The sequence below is a fragment of the Taudactylus pleione genome, unplaced genomic scaffold (assembly GCF_031769625.1).
Source record: "Taudactylus pleione unplaced genomic scaffold, aTauple2 ptg000327l, whole genome shotgun sequence".
NCBI lineage: Eukaryota > Metazoa > Chordata > Amphibia > Anura > Myobatrachidae > Taudactylus > Taudactylus pleione.
The window spans coordinates 5680629-5702472 of NW_028284728.1; the positions used below are offsets into that span (position 1 = coordinate 5680629).

The window sequence follows — 21844 nt, forward strand, 5'->3', positions numbered from 1 at the left end:
TTGCCCTGGAATAACTATAGGTGATATTAAAATAATGTGAAATGGGTGTGAAAACACCCGTTTTCACTTTATTTTAGTCAAAATAATGTTAATAAATAGAGCCCATATAGCTTTAAGCTGGGTACACACTGAGACGACAGGCATTCTTAAATGGAGACTACCCGTCCACACTTGAACGAGTAAATGAACGATGGAACAATCACATTTCCATCCTTCATTAACTTACCAAACTGTATGTCACTAGCAATATCACTAGGTTTGATGTGCAGCAAATCAAACCTAGCGACTGCGGGGGCGCACAGTCGCCTATGCACACTGAGCGATGTAGGTGATTTGTCATTCTGAAACAGGAAATCACCCCCACATCACTCTAATGTGTACCCAGCTTTACTTCTAGACATGCTGTCAGACCAGAAAGCGAAAACTAAACCACTTGCATCTGGCACTTGACAGTGAAATAACTTCTTCTATGCCAGATTTCCTAGCCCACATACCCCTCTGACCCACCAGCATGGAACAATGCAGCCCCCATTCTTACTGCATCCACACCATGGTACAATGCAGCCCCCTGACCCCCCCCTGCACCCACATCAAGGAGCAATGCAGACCCCCTGCACCCCACAGCATGAACCTTAGACCCCCTGCTCATGAACAGTGTAACCTCCAGAATCCCTGCAACCTCCAGCTTCACCCCCATCATAACCAATGAAGTCCCCAGATACCATGCACTAACCAGCATGGAGCACTGCAGCCCCCAGACCCCCTCCCACATCCAGTCTCAGTTCTGCCACAGCCAGTCCTGGTACAGACCTGGCATTATGTTATCTGCAACAACATGTGATTGGAGACCCTTCAGTCATAGTGTTACTGGGTATTATCAGGTGACTGCAGTTCCTATCATTGTCTCACTGATGCAGGATCCCCAGTGCTCACACTGCGCACCCCCGGAGCCCCACCACATCCAGCCCACACTCTTACCCCCCTCAGCCGAGTCCCGTCATCTGTCATCGCTGCCATCCTGCTTGAAGCACAAGAATTAATGAACTAGTGATGAAGAAAGAATGAAACCAAGAGCAGAGAGCACACATTCCAGGGCGGGGCTTTCAACGGGCACTGGCCAATGACAAAGCACCACTCATATCCTGACCGGGCAGAGCAAACACTTACCCACGTGACCGGGCGGAGTACATTCACGTGAGGGCTTTCTGTAACATTCTTCAAATATTACATGTTTCTTTCTGTTTCTTTTATCATTTGCAGCCAAGATTTTAGAAGTATTGTCCTGAGCCTCTTAACCTGGAACAAATCCAACTTGATCAGTATGTACAGTACACCTATCCCACTCACACATACTTACCTGCTGCCAGCTGTTCACGTCCACTTCTCCATGTAGAATCCAATGGGAGTACCTGGAATTAATGTCCCATACTCACCATCATCCTGGCGCCGCTCTCCGTAGCATCTCCGTACTTGGCAAAATAACAAAACGAGTAAACCGATCCAAGCCGGACAGGTGTAAGTATATGTTGTCACACATACTTCCACTACGAGAAATGACAGATGACCGCTGTCAGCTGTATTTCCATGGACCAATAGCCAATCAGCGGCCCTTTACATGTAGCGGCTGGTCATTGGCTGGGACCCACATGTAACCCAGCCAATGAGCGGCTGCTACATGTCAAGTGGCCACTGATTGGCTAGCGGTCTATGGGAAATACAGATGACAACGGTCATCTGTCATTTGGCGTAGTGTAAGTATATGTGACAACATATACTTACACCTGTCCGGCTTGGATCGGTTTACTCGTTTTGTTATTTTGCCAAGTACGGAGATGCTACGGAGAGCGGCGCCAGGATGATGGTGAGTATGAGATCTTTATTCCAGGTACTCCCATTGGATTCTACATGGAGATTTGGACAAGAACAGTTGGCAGAAGATAAGTATGTGTGAGTGGGATAGGTGTATGTATTAAAGTTATACTGTATACGGTATGTGTGTACTGTAGTATTTAACTATTTATTTTACAGTGGGGTATAGGTGCCGGACACCTGCTGGCACTTGTAGTTCCACAATTGCCAAAGGACAGGCATGCTGGAACCTGTAGTTCCACTGTAAAATACAATAGTTTAGAACAATTTTCACCATTATTACCCCTGTACCCACAGCCCAGGGGTGCGGGGAAGAGCCCCGGGCTTCAGACTAAGCCTGGGGTGTCGGGAGAGGGGGACCCCTTCTTGGGGGGGTCCCCACCTCCCCTGAGATCCCCAGCTTGGCCTGACCAGCTTGGGGTGTGAATACTTTGGCTGGGGACACCCGGTGATAGGGTCCCCTGGCTGTGGCATTACTCTCCGGTCAGTTTGCGTCCGGTGCTGGTTTTAAATATAAGAGGAACCCTACGCATTTTTTCCCCCTATATTTAAAACCAGGACTGGCCCTGGTTCTTAAAATATGGGGGAACCCTACACGTTTTTTTCACCGCAATTTTAGGAACCAGGACTGGCTGAGCAGCCTGGGGCTGGTTATACTTTTTGGGGGGGATCCTACATAATTTTTCTTTACAAAATAACACTTTAGAGAAGGTTACTAAGCAGAAACATACACAAATCACACTGATCTGTGTATGTTTAAGGGAAACTCACAGCTCAGGAGGTGGTCTATTTGTAACTTCTACAGTATGTACTCCCCGATTTGCCTGCAAAACCGACCGAATAGAACAAAACGAATAATGGTAAATTCCCGTGTTATGCTGAAGTGAATGAAAAGTACTTCCAATTTGAGTCAATGGTGTATTCATTTCTAGTGTAAAAAACTGCCGATTTTGCGGGAATAACATGGCCGAATTCAACCCCCCTAAATGAAAAAACACTTAAGTTTAACAATAGTAAATTTCCGTGTTTATAAAAAACTATGGGCCTGATTCAGACCCACTCGCAAGCGGGCGCACGTACGTTAGGCGTACGTACAAAAATATTTAAATTCAAGGGCTCGCTCGTATTTTCGTTCGCATCTAAAAATCCTCCCCAAACTCAGACGACCCCTCCTCTAACTAACGAGCGTGCGAAATAGCGAGCGTACATCCCCGATATGCCTTGAAGGGAACGCACGCACAAGTATAAACCGGAAGTGGCCATGTCAGATGTCGATTACCTGCTCCTTTATTCTGCCTACCTCCATCAATCGTATCATGCCAATCAATGTATCAATTAGCTTAATTGTTTTTTTTTTTCAACACAATGCAAGAAACTTTACTCTTGTCCGTGTTTGTGTTTACCCGCAGAATACGTACGGATGAAACATTCGCTTTTATTGCTCAAAAAACATGTTAGCCACAATGAAACAATTGTTCTATTGCTGTGGATCCCCGCATATTTCCCGGGGTTCATTTCTTTATTTAAATTTGCTTACGCATGTCACTGCATCAAGCCTATCATAACTCTCCAGAGATTTCTGGCCCTGTCGAACACATGACTCATACACTAACCAATAAAATTGCTCCTGTTAATTTCCAAGATACATTAGCCAATCAGAAATTTTTTGCACACTTTATCAAAAATGATTTTTACGAAAAACACCATTGCCATCATGAGAGCCTCCGCATTCACCAGGCGCGAGCTGCTGGTGCTAACGGAGGTGATGGATCGGCGTATCACCAGCCAGCCTCCACCCATCACCAACCGGCAGAAGCGTTCCGCGTATGCGGAGGCACAGGCCCGCCTGCGCTCCTTCGGCTCACTCCGCAACATCGGCCAGCTGGAGCGCAGGTGGTCTGACCTGCAACGGCGAACGCCCCGCTTGCTGGCATGCTTTCGCATGCAGATAGTGGAAAGTAAGTGTTATGTATTGTGGTTTTCATGTTTGTCTTTGTGGGGCAAACTGCGTGTGCATGTTTTCATGTCTGTCCTATTTTTTCATTCTCCTCATATCTGCGTGTGCATGTTTTCATGTCTGTCCTATTTATTCATTCTCCTCATATCTGCATGGCCATGTTTTCCCTCTATTTCTGATATATTCATTCTACTCATATTTGCATGTTTTTTGTTGGTGGTGGGTGATTTTAAAATGTTATTTGGCCAGGATTTGGCCAGAAACTAACCACAATTTGTTTGACATCTTTTAGGGGGACAGCCAAGACTACGCCGTCACCGTCCGGCCAGACGGCGTTCCCGCCCACTCTCACCAACCCCCAGCCAACACTCCACCCCAAATAATTCCCCTATTCTCCCCTCCTCCCAAGCCTTCCAAGACCCTCTCCCGGAACTGTCGGGCCTCCTTCCCCTCCGTCCCCCTTCCCCCTCTCCTCCAACCACCCCTCTTCCAATTACCCCCTCCCCGGAGTCCGTGATAACCCCGCCCCGTTCTTTGGGGAATGAAGGCTCCTCCGAGGATGAAGATGGAGGGACTTCCGGATCTGCCGTTTTGGCTACCGGTATGTTTTTCTTTCGCATTTTTTTTAACCACAAACTGTTTGTATGTAATCATGTGTCGTTCCTTTATTCGTGATTTTTGGGTTGTTTTTTGGTGATTTAGCAGTTTGCCTTTACCTCTTCCTGCTGATTTCAACATACACATATCACACCTGTGGGTATTTCTACATAGGCCTTGTAATTTTTGCAGCACCCCTTTTTTTTTTTTTTTTTGGTTTTGGAGTGATTTCGTTGTGTCTTTGTTTTTTTAATGTGGATTCCCTATTGTTTTATTAATCCACACACTTTTCTCACCCACAGAGGAACAGAGGCATCGGCAAGAGGTCGAAGAATGTGTGGCACACATGCGCCAAAATGTAATTGGGGTGCTTGTGGCCCTTGGCTGGCTGTCTGGCATCCTTCGGCAGTAGTTTTTTTTTTTTTTTATCTTTTTCAAAATAAATTGTTTATTTCTAATATACGTTCTGCCTCATTCGTTTTTTCAAAACCAAAGATAGTTAACCCTGACATAAGTAGACTGTTCCTGCAAGGTTTTGCATTTTTTTAAAATTAGATTGGGTTTTGTATTTGTATGTAAAACACCCTCAAGAAACACATAACAGTAGCAATGTCATTTCCCTTTTTGTGTGTAGTGTCAATTAGATATTTCTACATTTTACAGGTTCCTAGTTGGTGGGCAAGCTGCTTAGGCGAATCTTACAAAGCCAAATGATTGGACAGGCTTCCATTTGGTGTGGGTTGGGAACCTGAAAACATATTTCATTTTTGCTCAACTGGCGTCAGTACTGGATTACCCCTTAGTCAAATGTAAGGTGTGTTAACCTGGTTAAACTTGCTGGTAACGTCCAAAAAAAGGAAGAACATTTAACTCTCCAAACATTTATTCACAACATAACTGAGAAATCAAAGTGGTCACTCACAAAAAAAACACACAGTGATAATCTCAAATACAACACATACCAATAAAAAAAAATAAAAAAAATCAACAAATCAAGAACTGGTTGAGGAAGGACCATGCCAAAATGATTCCACAAACATGGCGTTGCGATATGGGTTCCAGAATATATTCCCAAAATGACCAGATCCAGGTTTGGTAAGGGTAGCATGAAGTTGTGAGCGTTGTAGTGCCAAAGATTATGTGAACAAACCGAAGATGGTGAAAAAAAGAAAACAAAATTAGATGTTCGCAAACAAACACAAACACATTAGGTATAAACACTGTTTTGTTAAAACTTACCTAAAAAATCTGGCCACCACATCATCGCGTATGGCCCCCCCACATACTGACCTCCGACCAACCTCGGGGGGGCCATCCTCAGGTAAGGCATCCTCTGGCTGCATTGGGACACCACTCCTTATGGCGATGTTGTGAAATATCCCACACAGGACCACAATTTTCGACACCATATCCGGCAAATACATGAGCTCGCCACCAGAGCGGTGGAGGCATCGGAATCGGCCTTTTAAAAGGCCGATACAGTGCTCCACCACTTGCCTGGTGGCTGTAAGTGCGGAATTAAACGCACTTTGTGGGCCTGGTGTGGGAGCCAAATAAGGAGTGAGCAGCCAGGACATGCAAGGATATCCACTGTCTCCTATGGAAAAGAATTGACAACATCAGGAACACTGTGTATCAAGCTTAACATTGTTATGTACTAAAGGTCTCCACTTACCCAGAAGCCACGCATCACCAGCTTGTAGGTTGGTTAATTTGTGCCATATCCCTGATTGCCGGATGACGAAGGAGTCATGTGCACTTCCGGGTAATTTAGCATTCAGGGACAGGATCTGGAGAGAGGCATCACATACCACCATTACATTCAGGGAGTGATAGTGTTTCCTGTTTCGACATATGGCCTCCAGCCGTGCTGGAGGCTGAAGTGGTATGTGAGTACCATCCACAACCCCTATGATGTGTGGGAAGCCAGCTATTTGGTAAAAATTGGCCTTGGCCACACTAAGGGCACCCATATCCAAAGGCATTTGAATAAAATGATGGAGGTGCTTGAAAAGTGCCTCCATCACTGCCCTCAGGATCCGGGAAAAGGAGGATTGGGAGATGACCGCCACTATTCCCACCGTTGTTTGAAACGATCCTGAGGCACAGAAATGTAACACCGCCATAAATTGCGTAAGTGGTGGTATTGCTGTTGGACTGTCAATTTCCGCTCAAGATCACTTTCTATTAATGAGAGAGTGTCTATGATGATTTTGGGAGCTAGACGGTAGCGTCTTAAAACATCATCGGGCATTCCAAAAAGGGTGACACGTGTTCGAAATATCTGGGGCCTTGCATGCCTACGATGTCTACGCCTGGGACGAGATTGAGGTTGGTCGGCTTCCAGGAGCATGGCCAGAACAATCCGCCCCAGATCAACCTGAAATTCAAAGATTTCAAAGTAAGGCTTTTGACCCACCCCAAAACTATATTAAAACAACTTAGCTTGATGATACCATCCATTGCTGCTTACATGCCGGGGTATTGTCATGATACGTCCAAACTGAAAATAAACACCAAAATTATTTGACACATTTCACTCTGTGCATTTTTGTTTAGAAATTTTGTGCTAGACCAAAGTTAAAATATGCCAAACACCCATTTAGCAAAACAGCAAAGCGACATTTAACACAGTACATCAAAATGGGTCGAAATGTTGGCACAAAAAGCGAAAGAGAAACCACCAAAAAGTTAGAATGATTATTAAGCAGTTAAAAATGCGCAAATTAGTTTGCTAATACAAGTCACAAGAGTAACTACTAAAAATGCGCTAATTTGTTCGCTAATACAAGTCACAAGAGTAACTACTAAAAAAGCGCTAATTAGTTCGCTATTACAAGTCACAAGAGTAACTACTAAAAATGCGCTAAATTGTTCGCTAATACAAGTCACAAGAGTAACTACTAAAAAAGCGCTAATTAGTTCGCTATTACAAGTCACAAGAGTAACTACTAAAAATGCGCTAATTAGTTCGCTAATACAAGTCACAAGAGTAACTACTAAAAAAGCGCTAATTAGTTCGCTATTACAAGATAAAAAATGGACTTACCAAGAGCAAATATATAAGAGTCAAAATCAAAAGGTCTTTTGGGTCGAAAATAATCAAAATCTAAAATAGAAGAAATTATGGATCCAAAAATTACAAAAAATAAGAAACACAATGAAACAACAATTGAACAAAAGTTAGACTTCATAAAACTTACCAAATCAAGAAACGAGGTCCCAAAAATATAAACCAACAAAGATAACAGAACATAAAAACGCAAATCTAACCAACAAACGAATCTCCAACCGCCAACTCCTTTCTACGCAATCAATAAACTCCAGCCAAGATAACCTCCAACAATCCAAAAACGCCACCTCGACTTGAGACACACCAAGCCATAAATAGTGTTTCGTTTCCCGCACAAATTAAGGAGGGATCATAGGGCCGCACAATCAATGATGCGGCCGCAAAATAAGGACGCATGTATAAATACGTCACGAAAACACATTCAAATTCTGGTGTATTTCTTGTTTGGACCTCAGACATGGCGACAGACCAGGGAAAAAATGCCCAAGAGTCAGGCGGTAAGTCTTTCATGCATTTTGTATCAATGATTAATTTGAAACATAAGATTAGGCAAGTTGTGATTTTGTGAATTATGTAAATTTACACAAATAGGTGAGGAGGATGACATGGAAGAGGCTGCTGGGCCCAGTATTCCGGCCAAAGCGGCCAAAAAAAAAAGGCAGCCACATTTCACAAGAAAGGAGATGGAGGTTTTCATCCAGAAGTGTGTGGACATCCTGCCACAGGCAGACAGGAATATGAGTCTAAGCCAGAAGTGGAGAATGTGGGAAGAGGTAGCCGTTGCTGTCAATAGGGTGGGTGATTATGTCCGTCTAGCCCGGGATGTCAAACGGCGGTAAGTAAACCCTTGCCCCCCTAAAAACAAACCCCATTTTAAACCAAAGGATAATGGCTTCCATTTTTCCCCACAGATGGGCCGACTTCAAATATCGCCTAAAGCAAAAACTCGCGGACAGGGCTAGGCATGCAAGGGGGACAGGTGGGGGTCCCACCCCTGTGTCATTGGAGTTGACGGATTTAGAAGAGCTGGCACAGGGGTGTGTGCAGCCTGTGGAGGTGTTTGGCGTGTCCAACATGGATACGGACATGCCAGACTTTGCGGCTCCTCATGTTGTCCCAGGTAAATCTTTGGATGTTATCAACTCTGAAATGTTATTGTGCCAATATGTAGATTGTAATGTGAGGCTTTTTTCCTAACAGAGACACAGGCGGATGAGTCTGCTCCAGAGGGGAGCCTTGGCCGCCAAATTTCTGCTGGCTCTGCAGGGGAGGAACCAGTACATCCGGCTGAGGACCCTGCAGAAGCCAGTCCAGGGCAATCCCCCTCGCAGGCAGTGGCCCTCCTCACAGAACTCAATTTCAAATCGGATTCCCATACGGAGATTCTGCAGAGGATGGACGCCAGTCTGCTACGGGTGGCTGAGGCCCTGGAGCAAAATGCTGCGGCCAACGTGACCATTGGTCAGGCCCTGGCGGAAAATACCAGGGCCAACATCCGCATCGCCAATGCCCTGGAGCAGCTCGTTCGCCAGCACATGGTGGAGCCGACCTCCCTTCCTGCCGGAACATCAGGATCCTCCACCTCTGGCACAACATCAGCCAATCCTCCAAATGTGCCTAGCCCTGTGCCTAGTCCAGAGGCCACAACATCTGCCTCTGGACAGGCCAGCCCGATGACATCCCGGACCCGGTCTGGCGCCCTCCCTCCCCCATCCAAACGGGTGAAAAAACGGTGACAGCAATGGTGACTTTTCCCACAATCCTTCTGTGCTTCGCTCATATTCCTTTCTGGGCCAAACTTCCCTCTCCTTTCTTGTGAAATGTTTTTATTTTTTTGTTGTATGTTTATGTCAACAGTTATGTTGGGCCAATTTGTTTGAGTTTGGAACATATCTTTGGGCAAAAAAGATGTCCCCAAAATTTTAAAATTAAGTTTTTTTGTTTGAGCAATAAATTGGAAATTAAAAAATGACATTGGATTGTGAAATTATTGTACAAATGGGTTACATTTAATCCTGGGCCAAAAGGCAAAAACTCGCCCAAAAAAAAAAAAAAAAAAAGGGCTCTTTAAGGAACGTTTAAAAATTCATATAATTAGGCAAATTCAAGAGGCACAAATAAAATGGTGCGAAACTGAAAACATGATGACATTATTGTTACAATAGGCCCTAACCACCAAATTGCTGCCCAAATAAACCCCCACAAATGTACGCAAATTGATTGTGTCATCCTGACATTAGCAGCTCTGAGTTCCACCTGCGTACGGTTTTGTGCTATCCCAAAAAACTGATTTCAAAACACATACCAAGCCGGTTCTCAATCTAACACTAATTGCTTTTCTGCCCTCCCGCGATTAATCGCAACAGCATCGTGGAGTCCCGGGACGGAGGAGAAGGCCATCGCCAATGTGGTCGAGTAATCCAGACCCTAAGCTGTGCGAGCATTTGGAAGGGAAAGAGGATCATCCAGTGACGTAGGAGTCGGTCCGTACACATTTTACGCTCGCATCTGCTAATGTATGTACGCCCCAAAAACGCCTCGCCATACCTGCGTTTTTCCATCTCCACCCTCGTCAACACCCTAAAACGCCCTGTTCTGTCAATCACATTTGACATGTCACTTCCTGTACGCTATTTTAGGAACGAGTCCAAAAAAACTTGCAATCTGCAGTACGCACATGCGCAGTGTTACACCGACGCATGCGCGGTTAGTCAACATCGGAACGCAACGAGCGTACTGCTGTTTGCGAGTGGCTCTGAATGAGGGCCTATATTTTCACCCCAAATTGCAATCTTGGACCAACAAGATTCTTAGTAAGGTATTAACTGGAACTGAGGACTTGATTCAGACCCACTCACTAGATGCATTCGCACGCAGCCAAAGTATGCAAATCTTGCGATCGCACAGCAAGGCATTAGCACGCCCACTATGTCTTGGCGTGCGATCGTGGCATGTATTGAGATGCCCACTAGCCTGTCTTTAAACGCCCACTTATGTATGTTATCTCCAGGAAGTGTATTCAACCATCGCTAACATCGAGTACCATCGGAAGTGAACGCAGCACTTGTGGTTGACCATACCCTAACGCAAGCACTGCGAGTGCTTCAGTGTGAAATTCAACCAAGTGATGTGTATTATGATGCTCCGTAATAATTATGCACACCTCTGAAATGGCGTTAAGATGCTCAGACACGCCTGCGTTTGCACCACCACTCCCCCTTTTCCATCGACCAACCTGTTTCCACCCACAAATGGCTTGTCCTGTCACTCAGTCTAGCGAGCCGTCTTTGCTTAAGGGGCGATTGCTTCGCGATCGCATGGACTGGTTCAGGTAGTGGATACCCGCCTTTACCCGGAACTCTTCTGTCAGCCTCAAATAGAGAAGGGATTGTGTTTTCTAAAGTTTCATTTATATAATTGCAATCTTTTCTGCAGAAAAATAATTTACTACCAACATTAAGTCAACCAGTTTTGCACACAGTAGCAATTACTTAATCAACCACTGTATCGTCACACCAAATAACAATAGTGACATTACATTTGCCGAAGCATTATTATTCAGGAACGTTTCTCTCTTGAACTGTAAGTGAAGTGAGTTAGCAATATTCTTTGGCACGTCTATATGCAAACAAACATCAACAGTTCACCCAAGAATCACCTTGTTTAACTAGTACTTAAGTCCTATAATATAACACAAGTCCCTTACACACTAGCCAGTACCCCCTGCGTTTCCCTGATACTTGGTTATAGTTGTGAAGGCTGCACTAACACTAACACAGTGCTGACACTGGTACTGACACTTGGACATTGCAAGCCCGGGCCTGTGGATTTCTTTAGGTAGGTAGTTGCTGTCCCTGATGCTGACTGACACTCACTAATATGAATATACTCCTGTGGTAGACACTGAAGGCGGCTGACTCTGCCTAGCATCAGTGTAAAATCCTGACTTGTCTCACGGTTCTTTGCTTAATACGCTGAATCTTGTCAGATCCTCAATTATTTAAGTGCAATATAAGTTATACCATCCCTTGCTGTTATTGATTAGAGCCTGTGTTTCCCTTTCCTGTTACAGGCTATTTAGACTAAATGTCCCTTTATTTTAGCAGCGAGAGGTTTAACTACGCTGACTGAGTTATTCCCTTTCCTCACTAGTTTTATCTCAGAAAGTGGTTAATTAGTCCCTTTTTACCTCTGCTGATCCCAAGGGAGCGACTTTGGTGAGAAAACTGACCATTACTTGTAGCTAGGACTGATTAGTTTACTAACTGATACTGCCTAAATTGAAGCTGGGTGAACAAGTCCTATTATTCCTCTAGTTGAAGTAATAGCTGAAATCTGGAATATGTTAAAGTATAAGCAGGGGCCGGTACTAGGGAGTTTGACGCCCCCCTGCAAACTATAAATTTGCTCCCTCCCTCCCATTTGTTACAAAGGGACAGCCACAAAAAAGGGAGTGGTCTCATAAGAAAAGTGCCCTATATACACAACAGAGCCGTAACTAGACATTTTGGTGCCCTGTGCCAGACAGAGCATTGGCGCCCCCCTTCATTTTTCAAAGGGACGTAATACACCCAAAAAAGGGGAATGGCCTCATGGGGAAGGGCCAGGGAAGAGATAGGGGAAGCCAGGAGATGCTGGGGATGAATAAGAGTAAGATACAAGTGAGAATGATAATAAACAAAAATTTGACAGGCCCAAACAGCGCCCCCTACCTGTGGTGCCCTGTGCGATGGCACCGGCTGCACTACCCTAGCTACGGCCCTGATACACAATGCCCCTTATACACTATGCACTGAAGACTAAAGTGCCCTCATATAGTTTGACAGTCAAGTCAGGTGAAGGGGGAAGGAAGAGAGGGGAAGACCTGGCCAAGGAGAACAAGAGCGGCGGTGCTGGTAGTGAACTGCAAGTTCAGCCCGCTGCTGCCTGTGACTGTCATTCAGTCTGACAGCAAAGCAGTCAGCAGGTCAGCTGCAGTGCAGTGGGGAGGAGAGGAAAAGGGGAAGAAGAGGGTGACCAGGCCAGGGGGAACAACAGCAGCGATGCCGTGCCGGTGTGTGAAAAGCCACCTAGGGCAGGCTCAGCCAACTGCCTGTGACAGACTGTCATTCAATTTGATAGCACAGCAGTCAGCAGCAGTGGCATAAATTCATGCTAGGCGCCCAGAGGCAAAATAGATGGTGGTGCCTCCTTCCCACCATAGGCTCCGTCTTGCTTTAGTCTCCCACCCGTGTCTCCAGCTCCAGCCACCCCCCAGTGTCTCTCCAGCCATCCCGCCCTACCCTGTCTCTCCAGCCAGCCGCCTCTCTGTCTCACCTGCCAGCCCCCCCTATCTTTTTTTCCGGCCAGACACCACTGTGTCTCCTGCCAGCCCCACCTTCTCTCCAACCCCCAGTGCCTAACCAGCACCTGTTGTGTCTCCAGCCAGCCCCCGTGTGTCACCTGCCAACTCCCTTCTCTCTGTCTCTATCCAGCACCCATTGTGTCTCCAGCCAGCCTCCACTGTCTCTCCACCCAGCCCCCGCATGCCTCCAGCTCCACGTACCTTCTCCTGGGTCTTCTGGCTGTGTCTTCCTGCTCCTCTACATGCCGCAGTTCCACTGACTGCTGCTTTGCAAATCTGAAGGAATCACCGGTGGATGATTCAACAAAGTTTTGTTTGTTTATTGCAACTCGCAATAAACGAAGAAAACTTTATTGCGTGCCTGAAGGGGAGACAGCGGCTCCACAGACCCCACAAATAGATCCATCTATAACCGCAGACAGCAGTTATAGATGAATTGATCTGTGTGTCCCCCTGACAACTGCCTCCACTGCCTCTGGGATGCGGGCCCCATTGCCGGCAATGGAGACCCGGCAGTGCCTTTCCAGCTTCAGCGAGGCCTTAAGGTGCGTATCCACATAGCGATTTTGACAGGCGATTGCACGATAACGATGTATCGGGTAGTTAAATGTCTAAAACGACCAGCGAGGCGTGCGTCCACTGGTCGTTTTAGACATCTATCATCGCCTGTACATGCTGGTCAACCTGACGATCATGTCAGATTCAACATGTACGGGGATAATGGATATGCCTAGACTGAACGAGAGAACGTTCAGTGTAGGTACATCACAGACATTTAAACAACTGCACGATTACAATGTTGTAATCGTGCTGTCGTTTCCATGTTTCGTAGTGGATACGCACCTTTAGAGACATTGCCGGGTCCCCATGTTATGCACATGCACATGGGTTAGGCTGCCAGCAGCCCAGCAGAGGACCTTGTCGAGGACGAGGACTTTGCCGGTGGGGTAAATATTGTTAAATACTAGTAAATTTTTCGTTTGTATCACAATGATACTAAACAAAAAATTGCACTGGTGTTTAATATTGTTTATAAATGGGAAACTACTAATGGGGGCAATACAAGGTGGGGAGACTACTACTACTGGGGGAACTACAAGGGGGGGACTACTGGGGGCACTACAAAGAGGGAACCACTACTGGGGGCACTACAAGAGGGAGGGACTACTACTGGGGGCACTACAAAGGGGGAACCACTACTGGGGGCATTACAAGAGGGAGGGACTACTACTGGGGGCTCTACAAGAGGGAGGGACTACTACTGGGGGCACTACAAGAGGGAGACCACTACTGGGGGCACTACAAGGGGGAGACCACTACTGGGGGCACTACAAGAGGGAGACCACTACTGGGGGCACCACAAGGGGGCAACCACTACTGGAGGCACTGCAAGGGGGGGACTACTGCTAATGGGGGCAATACAAGGGGGGGGACTACAAAAGGGAGACACTACTACTGGGGGCACTACAAAGGGGGAACCACTACTGGGGGCACTACAAGAGGGAGGGACTACTACTGGGGGCACTTCAAGGGGGGGACTACAACTGGGGGGGACTACTACTGGGGGCACTACAAGGGGGGGACTACTACTACAAGGGGGGACTACTACTGGGGCACTACAAGGGGAGGACTACTACTACTATGGGCACTACAAAGGGAGGGGACAACTACTAGGGGCACTACATAGGGAGGGAGGACTACTACTAGGGGCACTACATAGGGGGGAGGGGATTACCACATGGGGGGCACTGCATCGAGGGACCACTACTGGGGGCACTACAAGGGGGAGACCACTACTGGGGACACCACAAGGGGGCAACCACTACTGGGGGCACTACAAGAGGGAGGGACTACTACTGGGGGCACTACAAGAGGGAGACCACTACTGGGGGCACTACAAGGGGGAGACCACTACTGGGGGCACCACAAGGGGGCAACCACTACTGGAGGCACTGCAAGGGGGGGACTACTACTAATGGGGGCAATACAAGGGGGGGACTACTACTACTGGGGGCACTACAAGGGGGGGACTACTGGGGGCACTACAAAGAGGGAACCACTACTGGGGGCACTACAAGAGGGAGGGACTACTACTGGAGGCACTAAAAAAGGGGGAACCACTACTGTGGGCTCTACAAGAGGGAGGGACTACTACTGGGGGCATTACAAGAGGGAGACCACTACTGGGGGCACTACAAGGGGGAGACCACTACTGGGGGCACTACAAGAGGGAGACCACTACTGGGGGCACCACAAGGAGGCAACCACTACTGGAGGCACTGCAAGGGGGGGACTACTGCTAATGGGGGCAATACAAGGGGGGGGACTACAAAAGGGAGACACTACTACTGGGGGCACTACAAAGGGGGACTACAACTGGGGGGGACTACTACTGGGGGCACTACAAGGGGGGACTACTACTACAAGGGGGGACTACTACTGGGGCACTACAAGGGGAGGACTACTACTACTATGGGCACTACAAAGGGAGGGGACAACTACTAGGGGCACTACATAGGGAGGGAGGACTACTACTAGGGGCACTACATAGGGGGGAGGGGATTACCACATGGGGGGCACTGCATCGAGGGACCACTACTGGGGGCACTACAAGGGGGAGACCACTACTGGGGGCACCACAAGGGGGCAACCACTACTGGGGGCACTACAAGAGGGAGGGACTACTACTGGGGGCACTACAAGAGGGAGACCACTACTGGGGGCACTACAAGGGGGAGACCACTACTGGGGGCACCACAAGGGGGCAACCACTACTGGAGGCACTGCAAGGGTGGGACTACTACTAATGGGGGCAATACAAGGGGGGGACTACTACTACTGGGGGCACTACAAGGGGGGGACTACTGGGGGCACTACAAAGAGGGAACCACTACTGGGGGCACTACAAGAGGGAGGGACTACTACTGGAGGCACTAAAAAAGGGGGAACCACTACTGTGGGCTCTACAAGAGGGAGGGACTACTACTGGGGGCACTACAAGAGGGAGACCACTACTGGGGGCACTACAAGGGGGAGACCACTACTGGGGGCACTACAAGAGGGAGACCACTACTGGGGGCACCACAAGGGGGCAACCACTACTGGAGGCACTGCAAGGGGGGGACTACTGCTAATGGGGGCAATACAAGGGGGGGGACTACAAAAGGGAGACACTACTACTGGGGGCACTACAAAGGGGGAACCACTACTGGGGGCACTACAAGAGGGAGGGACTACTACTGGGGGCACTTCAAGGGGGGGACTACAACTGGGGGGACTACTGGGGGCACTACAAGGGGGGACTACTATTACAAGGGGGGACTACTACTGGGGCACTACAAGGGGAGGACTACTACTACTATGGGCACTACAAAGGGAGGGGACAACTACTAGGGGCACTGCATAGGGAGAGAGGACTACTACTAGATGCACTACATAGGGGGGAGGGGACTACCACTGGGGGCACTGCATCGAGGGGCCACTGCTGGGGGCTCTATAAAAAGGGCAATACTGGGGGTAGTGCATAGGGGTGAGACTACAACTGGGGCCACTATTTAAGGGGCACTGCATAAGGGTTACCACTATTGGGGGCACTGCATGGGGTGTGGACTGCTACTGGGGGCACTATATAAGGAGCACTGCATAGGGGGTACCACTACTGGGGGCACTATATAAGGGCTTACTACTGGGAGCACAAGGGGCACTGCACAGGGGGGACCACTACTGGGGGCACTGTATAAGGGGCATTGCATAGGAGGGATCACTACTTGGGGCACTACTGGATGCCTGCATAAGGGGGTCCTCAACTGGGGCACAGGGGGGCACTGCATATGGGCATCACGACGGGGCTGTCCCTAATCTTTATTTTTACTTTACATTAATCCCATATGGACCCGCCTCCTCCCTGGAACACTTGGGGGGGCGCCGTAGCACGCACGTTCTTCGGGCACCCTTAATACACGCTACTCCTCTGCCAGGGCCACCTGCATGCATTTGCCCCCCAGGCTAAAAGTTGCCAGCCAGCCCCTGCTTCCAACCCTCTCCTGCAACATAACACTCACATCCTCTGTCACATGCAGCCCTGTTCCCACTAATACATCACTCTGTGCTGCTGGGGGACCTTGCTCCTATCACTATGTAACTCTCAGTCTGTGGCTTCCTGCTGCCTTCATCCCCCCCCGCACATCATGTCACTGCATGGTCACATGCAGCCCTGTCCTCACTAACGCATCACTCATCTCCTGATATACTCTGTGCTGCTGGAGATCCCGCTTTTACCACTATATAACTCTCAGGGTCCCATTTATCAACGTTGCATAATTCCTTTAGCGCTCGCTAAAGGGGTTATGTCATCCTTTCTTTATTCAACAAACAGCGGTAATCTAAGATTACCGCTGTTTGTCACAGCATCGGTCTCACCACGGACCATCGCGCATGTGCATTACACAGAAGCCCGTCGCTGGCAGCATTGGGCTGCCAGCAGCTGAGTGGAGGACATCGCCGACAAGGAGGACTTCGCTGGACCTTGCTGGAGGGGTAATTATTGATGAATACCAGTGGCAATTTAGGGCCTGATTCAGACCCACTCGCGAGCGGCTGTCCGCTTGCAAGTGGGTCGATGTTCTGCACTGAGCATGCGCACGACGGAGTCCTTCGCTCGTTGTGTCTGATCAAAGGGGGCGTGCTGTCGATGTTGATTGACAGCACGCCCCCTTTGGTGGGCGTGCCGCGGGCGTGCCTCCCTGACGGGGGCGTTCCTAAGGGAACGCCTACCGTCAGAAGCCAGCCCACTGACATCACTAGTGATGTCAGTGGGAGTGATTTTGGCTCTGATAGAGCCAAAATCACTCCGGGCCTTGCGGTTGAAAACCTCAACCGCAGGCTCCGGCTCACAGTTTCGATGTTCGCGATGGTCAAGACCATCGCGGCCATCAAACTGCACGCTCGTATAGGCTGTGGGTGGTGACCCACAGCTATACGAGCGTCCAGGAGGACGCTCCATAGTTATGGAGGACGGCCCTCATTCAGAGCGTGCGCTCTGCTCAGAGCGTACGGCTCTGAATGAGGGCCTTAGTTTGTATCACTGCGATACTAATCGAAAAATGCAGCTGGTATTAGGCTTCCTTCATAAATGGGGCCCTCAGTATGAAGCTTCCTGCTGCCTCCATTCCCTTCATCACATCCTATCACTGCCACATACAGCGTGCTGGATCTGTGTAATGTGGCTACAGAGCACTGAGTGACAGCTTGGCAAATTCTAGAAAATACAATTTTTTATTGAAAATGTTATATTTAAAATATACTAATAAATAAATATAAAATAATTCCTATAATTAACATAAATAGTAACGTGGGGGTGGTTTTACTGGATCTATGAAATATGTACAAAATTAGTTCAAAGAGCTATAATCAAATGCAATACAGCCTAAGCAGACTATCATATAATACAAACCCTACACCATACCTCCCAACCGGGTTGGGTATGAAATCCTGATGGTTGGAATGCCACTGGCCAGAATCCCAACAACCATAAGGAATAAAGGTAAGTCTAACCCCTACCCTACCCTAACCCTCCCGGTGCCAAACACTAACCTCCCCCCTAGTGTGTAAGCCTAACCTCCCCCTCTCCGCACCCTAAACCTAACACTCCCTCCCTGGTGCCTAAACCTAACTGCCCCCCCTAGTGCATAAACCTAACCTCCCCGCTCCCTAATCCTAACCCTCCCTCCCCGGTGCCGAACCCTCCCCATTGTGCCTAACCCTTACCCCGCACCCTAACCCTACCTCCCCCTAACACCCAGATACTTACCTCCGGGATGCAGGTGCTCAGAATACTAGTGCAGGGATCCCGACCTTGTCAGGATTTCGGCGCTGGTATTTAGACCGTTAGTATCCCACATGCCGAGATGCCGACTACATCCCCTCCCAACCATCCCACTTTCAGCAGGACAGTTCTGTTGCGCTGTCATGATTGGGACTAAATTGTCCATGGCACATGGGAGGTTTTTCTATTTATTGCTGTTCTCAGGGAAGTAACTAGGGGTGTGTGACCGGTGCCGCCGCACAGTGCGCAGGGCTCTGTTGGCAGCACCGTTGCTGCGCAATGACCCTTGCTTCTGGCTAGCAGGGTGTCTGAAACAGCACGCTGAAGCCAGTAACGCTATGGCAGTGCCGTCCGTGGCATCCTGTGGACTCTACAGACAGGCACCCTGCCGTGTATACAGCTGCACGATTCTAGATGTTCCATACACTACTGCGCTTAGAGGTGCTGGCTGGCAACCCATCCTATGCGCACTGTAATGTTTAAATGGGGTGGGGCGGGGCTGGCACAGGATGCATTAAAGCCTTGCTATGGCACTGGCTGCTCTGCAATGCACCTTCCATTGGTGAGCGTGGCAGTGAAGTGTTGGTAGTAGTAGGGCCAGTGAAGAGTGATAAGGGTCAGTAAGTTTTAGCACTAGCACTACCCCCTTTGTTACGAGGTTACACCCCTTGTGCTGATCTGGACATCTGCAATGTTGGGAAGTATGCCATTCTAGGGACTAGCATACAATCCAAACCCTATTCTAGTGACCAGCATACAATCCAAACCCTATTCTAATGACCAGCATACAAACCAAACCCTATTCTAGTGACCAGCATACAAACCAACCCCTATTCTAGTGACCATCATATAATCCAAACCATATTCTGGTAACCAGCATACAGTCCAAACCCTATTCTGGTAAGCATGCGTACAGTCCAAACTCTATTCTAGTAACCAGCATACAGTCCAAACCCTATTCTAGTAACCAGCATACAATACAAAACCCTATTCTAGTAACCATCATATAATTCAAACCCTATTCTAGTAACCAGCATATAATCCAAACCCTATTCTAGTATTCAGCATACAATCCAAACCCTATTCTGGTAACCAGCTTATAATCCAAACCCTATTCTAGTAACCAGCATACAATCCAAACCCTATTCTAGTAACCAGCATACAATACAAACCCTATTCTAGTAACCATCATACAATCCAAACCCTATTCTAGTAACCAGCATACAATCCAAAACCTATTCTAGTAACCAGCATACAATCCAAACCCTATTCTAGTAACCATCATACAATCCAAACCCTATTGAAATGATCAATATATCAGTAAGTGCATACTAATAACTAGATATGTGGATTGCCCCTGCTTGCCAAAACCACCCAACCAAGGGTTTGGGTTTGATTTTGCATTTCTTTAAAAATGTATAAATACAGCTATAGGTATGCCAATCCTGGGATTGGCCTCCCTATACAGCTAAAATCATATAACCTTGACCTGTTGTTGTTCCTGTAGTATTAATAACATAAATAACAGTAATTTCCAGTAATTTCCACTCTATTTTGACCACCTCAAGGCACCTGAAATCAGAAGGGAGGGACGTAAATACTATCCAAAACACGCAAGATCCGGTTTTTAGATCCGAGTTGCTCATTGCGAGAAGACCCGAGTCAAGCCTCAAACCCAAAGTGATTCTGAACCAGGACTCGGTTCGACTCGGAACCCTTAATTCAGGTGGTGTTCGGTTTTCTCAAAAACCAAACTGATAATTTCTACTAATAACCACCGGCAACTAGTTTTTATGCCTCCCCTGTAGTAGATCCTAGAAAGGGGGCCAAGGGGCATATGTGACAGGGAGGAATGTTGAAATCTGCTTCATCAGCCTCACTCTCTGATGCTTGATGACGTGTTTCACCTTATCAGGCCCAGAGTTGACCGATGACACAAATCTTATCCTCACACAGTGGAGACAGAATTTGATGACGTGAATCATGTCATCAAGAACCCCACCCACTTCTCCAGAAAATGAAGTGAGATCCAGGAGGGTGACTCTTGGGTGGACTCCCAAGAATTTGTAATATATATATATATAGATTTCATTAGGTATCCATTTTTTTTATTCAGATCCCATTTTAATGGTCAGCATCCACCATTCGAGATTTCACTAACAAGGTCCATGTGCCGTATGAATGCATATTGTATCCAGGGGTTAAAGTGGGCCGGAACGGGGCAGAACTGCTTTCCGTCACTTCTATTTGGAGACGGAACCAGTTCCACCTCCTCCGACCCACCTAACCCCGGCGCTGCAGGGATGCTCCATTTGCCGGGCGCCCAGCTACAGCGTACAACTTGAGGAAGTTGTAACCCTGGCACCGCTCTGATGCAAGATCTGGAAATGGAACCAGTAACTGCATGTTAGGAACAGTAATACAGTTCCTGAACATCGCAATGCTAAGACTGTATACCTCACACTGAACCACAGTCCTGGAACCAGCACCTTTCTCTGAACCAGCCCAAGGCAGCAGCATGCAGTGCAGGGAAACCAATACAACTTAGCAGAATAGTATGTTATATACCTGAATAACCACTGAGCACAGAGTAGAACAGCAAACAAGTAGCATGCAATGTCCAGCATATACATGGCATAGACCACATGTGAATACTGTCACGGCCAGGGTTTCTCAGCATGGTAGTCACCGGGTATTACCTGTGAGGTCGTTATGGCGGGGGGTCTCTGGCAGCGGTGCTGGGGTTTGGCGAGGCATTGGCTGCGCGTGGTTCTGTGCGGGCACATTGTCACTAGGCCTGGTGAGGTCTGGCGGTGTGTCCGTTCCATTGCCGCCATCTTGGCTGCGGCCATGTGATTCCGGCTGTCCAATCCTGATAGGTCATGTGCTCATTCCAGCCAGTCACAGCACGACACTGAGTATTTAGGAAGGTCCAGAGCCTTCCTTCCTTGCCAGTGCAATGTGTTTCTCAGCTGCGGCTGAGAGAGAGTACCTGTGCCTTCCTGCCTACTTGTATATGCTTCTAGCCTGAACATTGCCTGCTCCAACCTGCTGGTCTTACCCTGCACCCTCCATATACCTTCTCTCCTGCCTGAGTGCCTGAACCTGCTGTTTCCCTGCACCTTGCTTCATTTCACTCCCAGCTGGACTTCACTACCTCTGCCTGCATCAGTTACAGCT

General features: G+C 47.9%; 1 protein-coding gene across 3 annotated transcripts in view; it reads right to left on the bottom strand.

Annotated features, from left to right (window-relative positions):
- LOC148509421 (MORC family CW-type zinc finger protein 3-like) overlaps window positions 1-21844 on the bottom strand; it is a 266886-nt gene that overhangs the window by 209889 nt on the left and 35153 nt on the right. For 2 of the 3 annotated variants that reach the window (XM_088443165.1, XM_088443163.1), the window contains exon 1: window positions 979-1017. The exons of the other annotated variant lie outside the window; for it this stretch is intronic. In XM_088443165.1, coding sequence (XP_088299291.1) covers window positions 979-1017 — 39 coding nt within the window. Of the gene's footprint in view, window positions 1-978; window positions 1018-21844 lie in introns of those variants that run through there. 3 annotated transcript variants of the gene reach the window in all.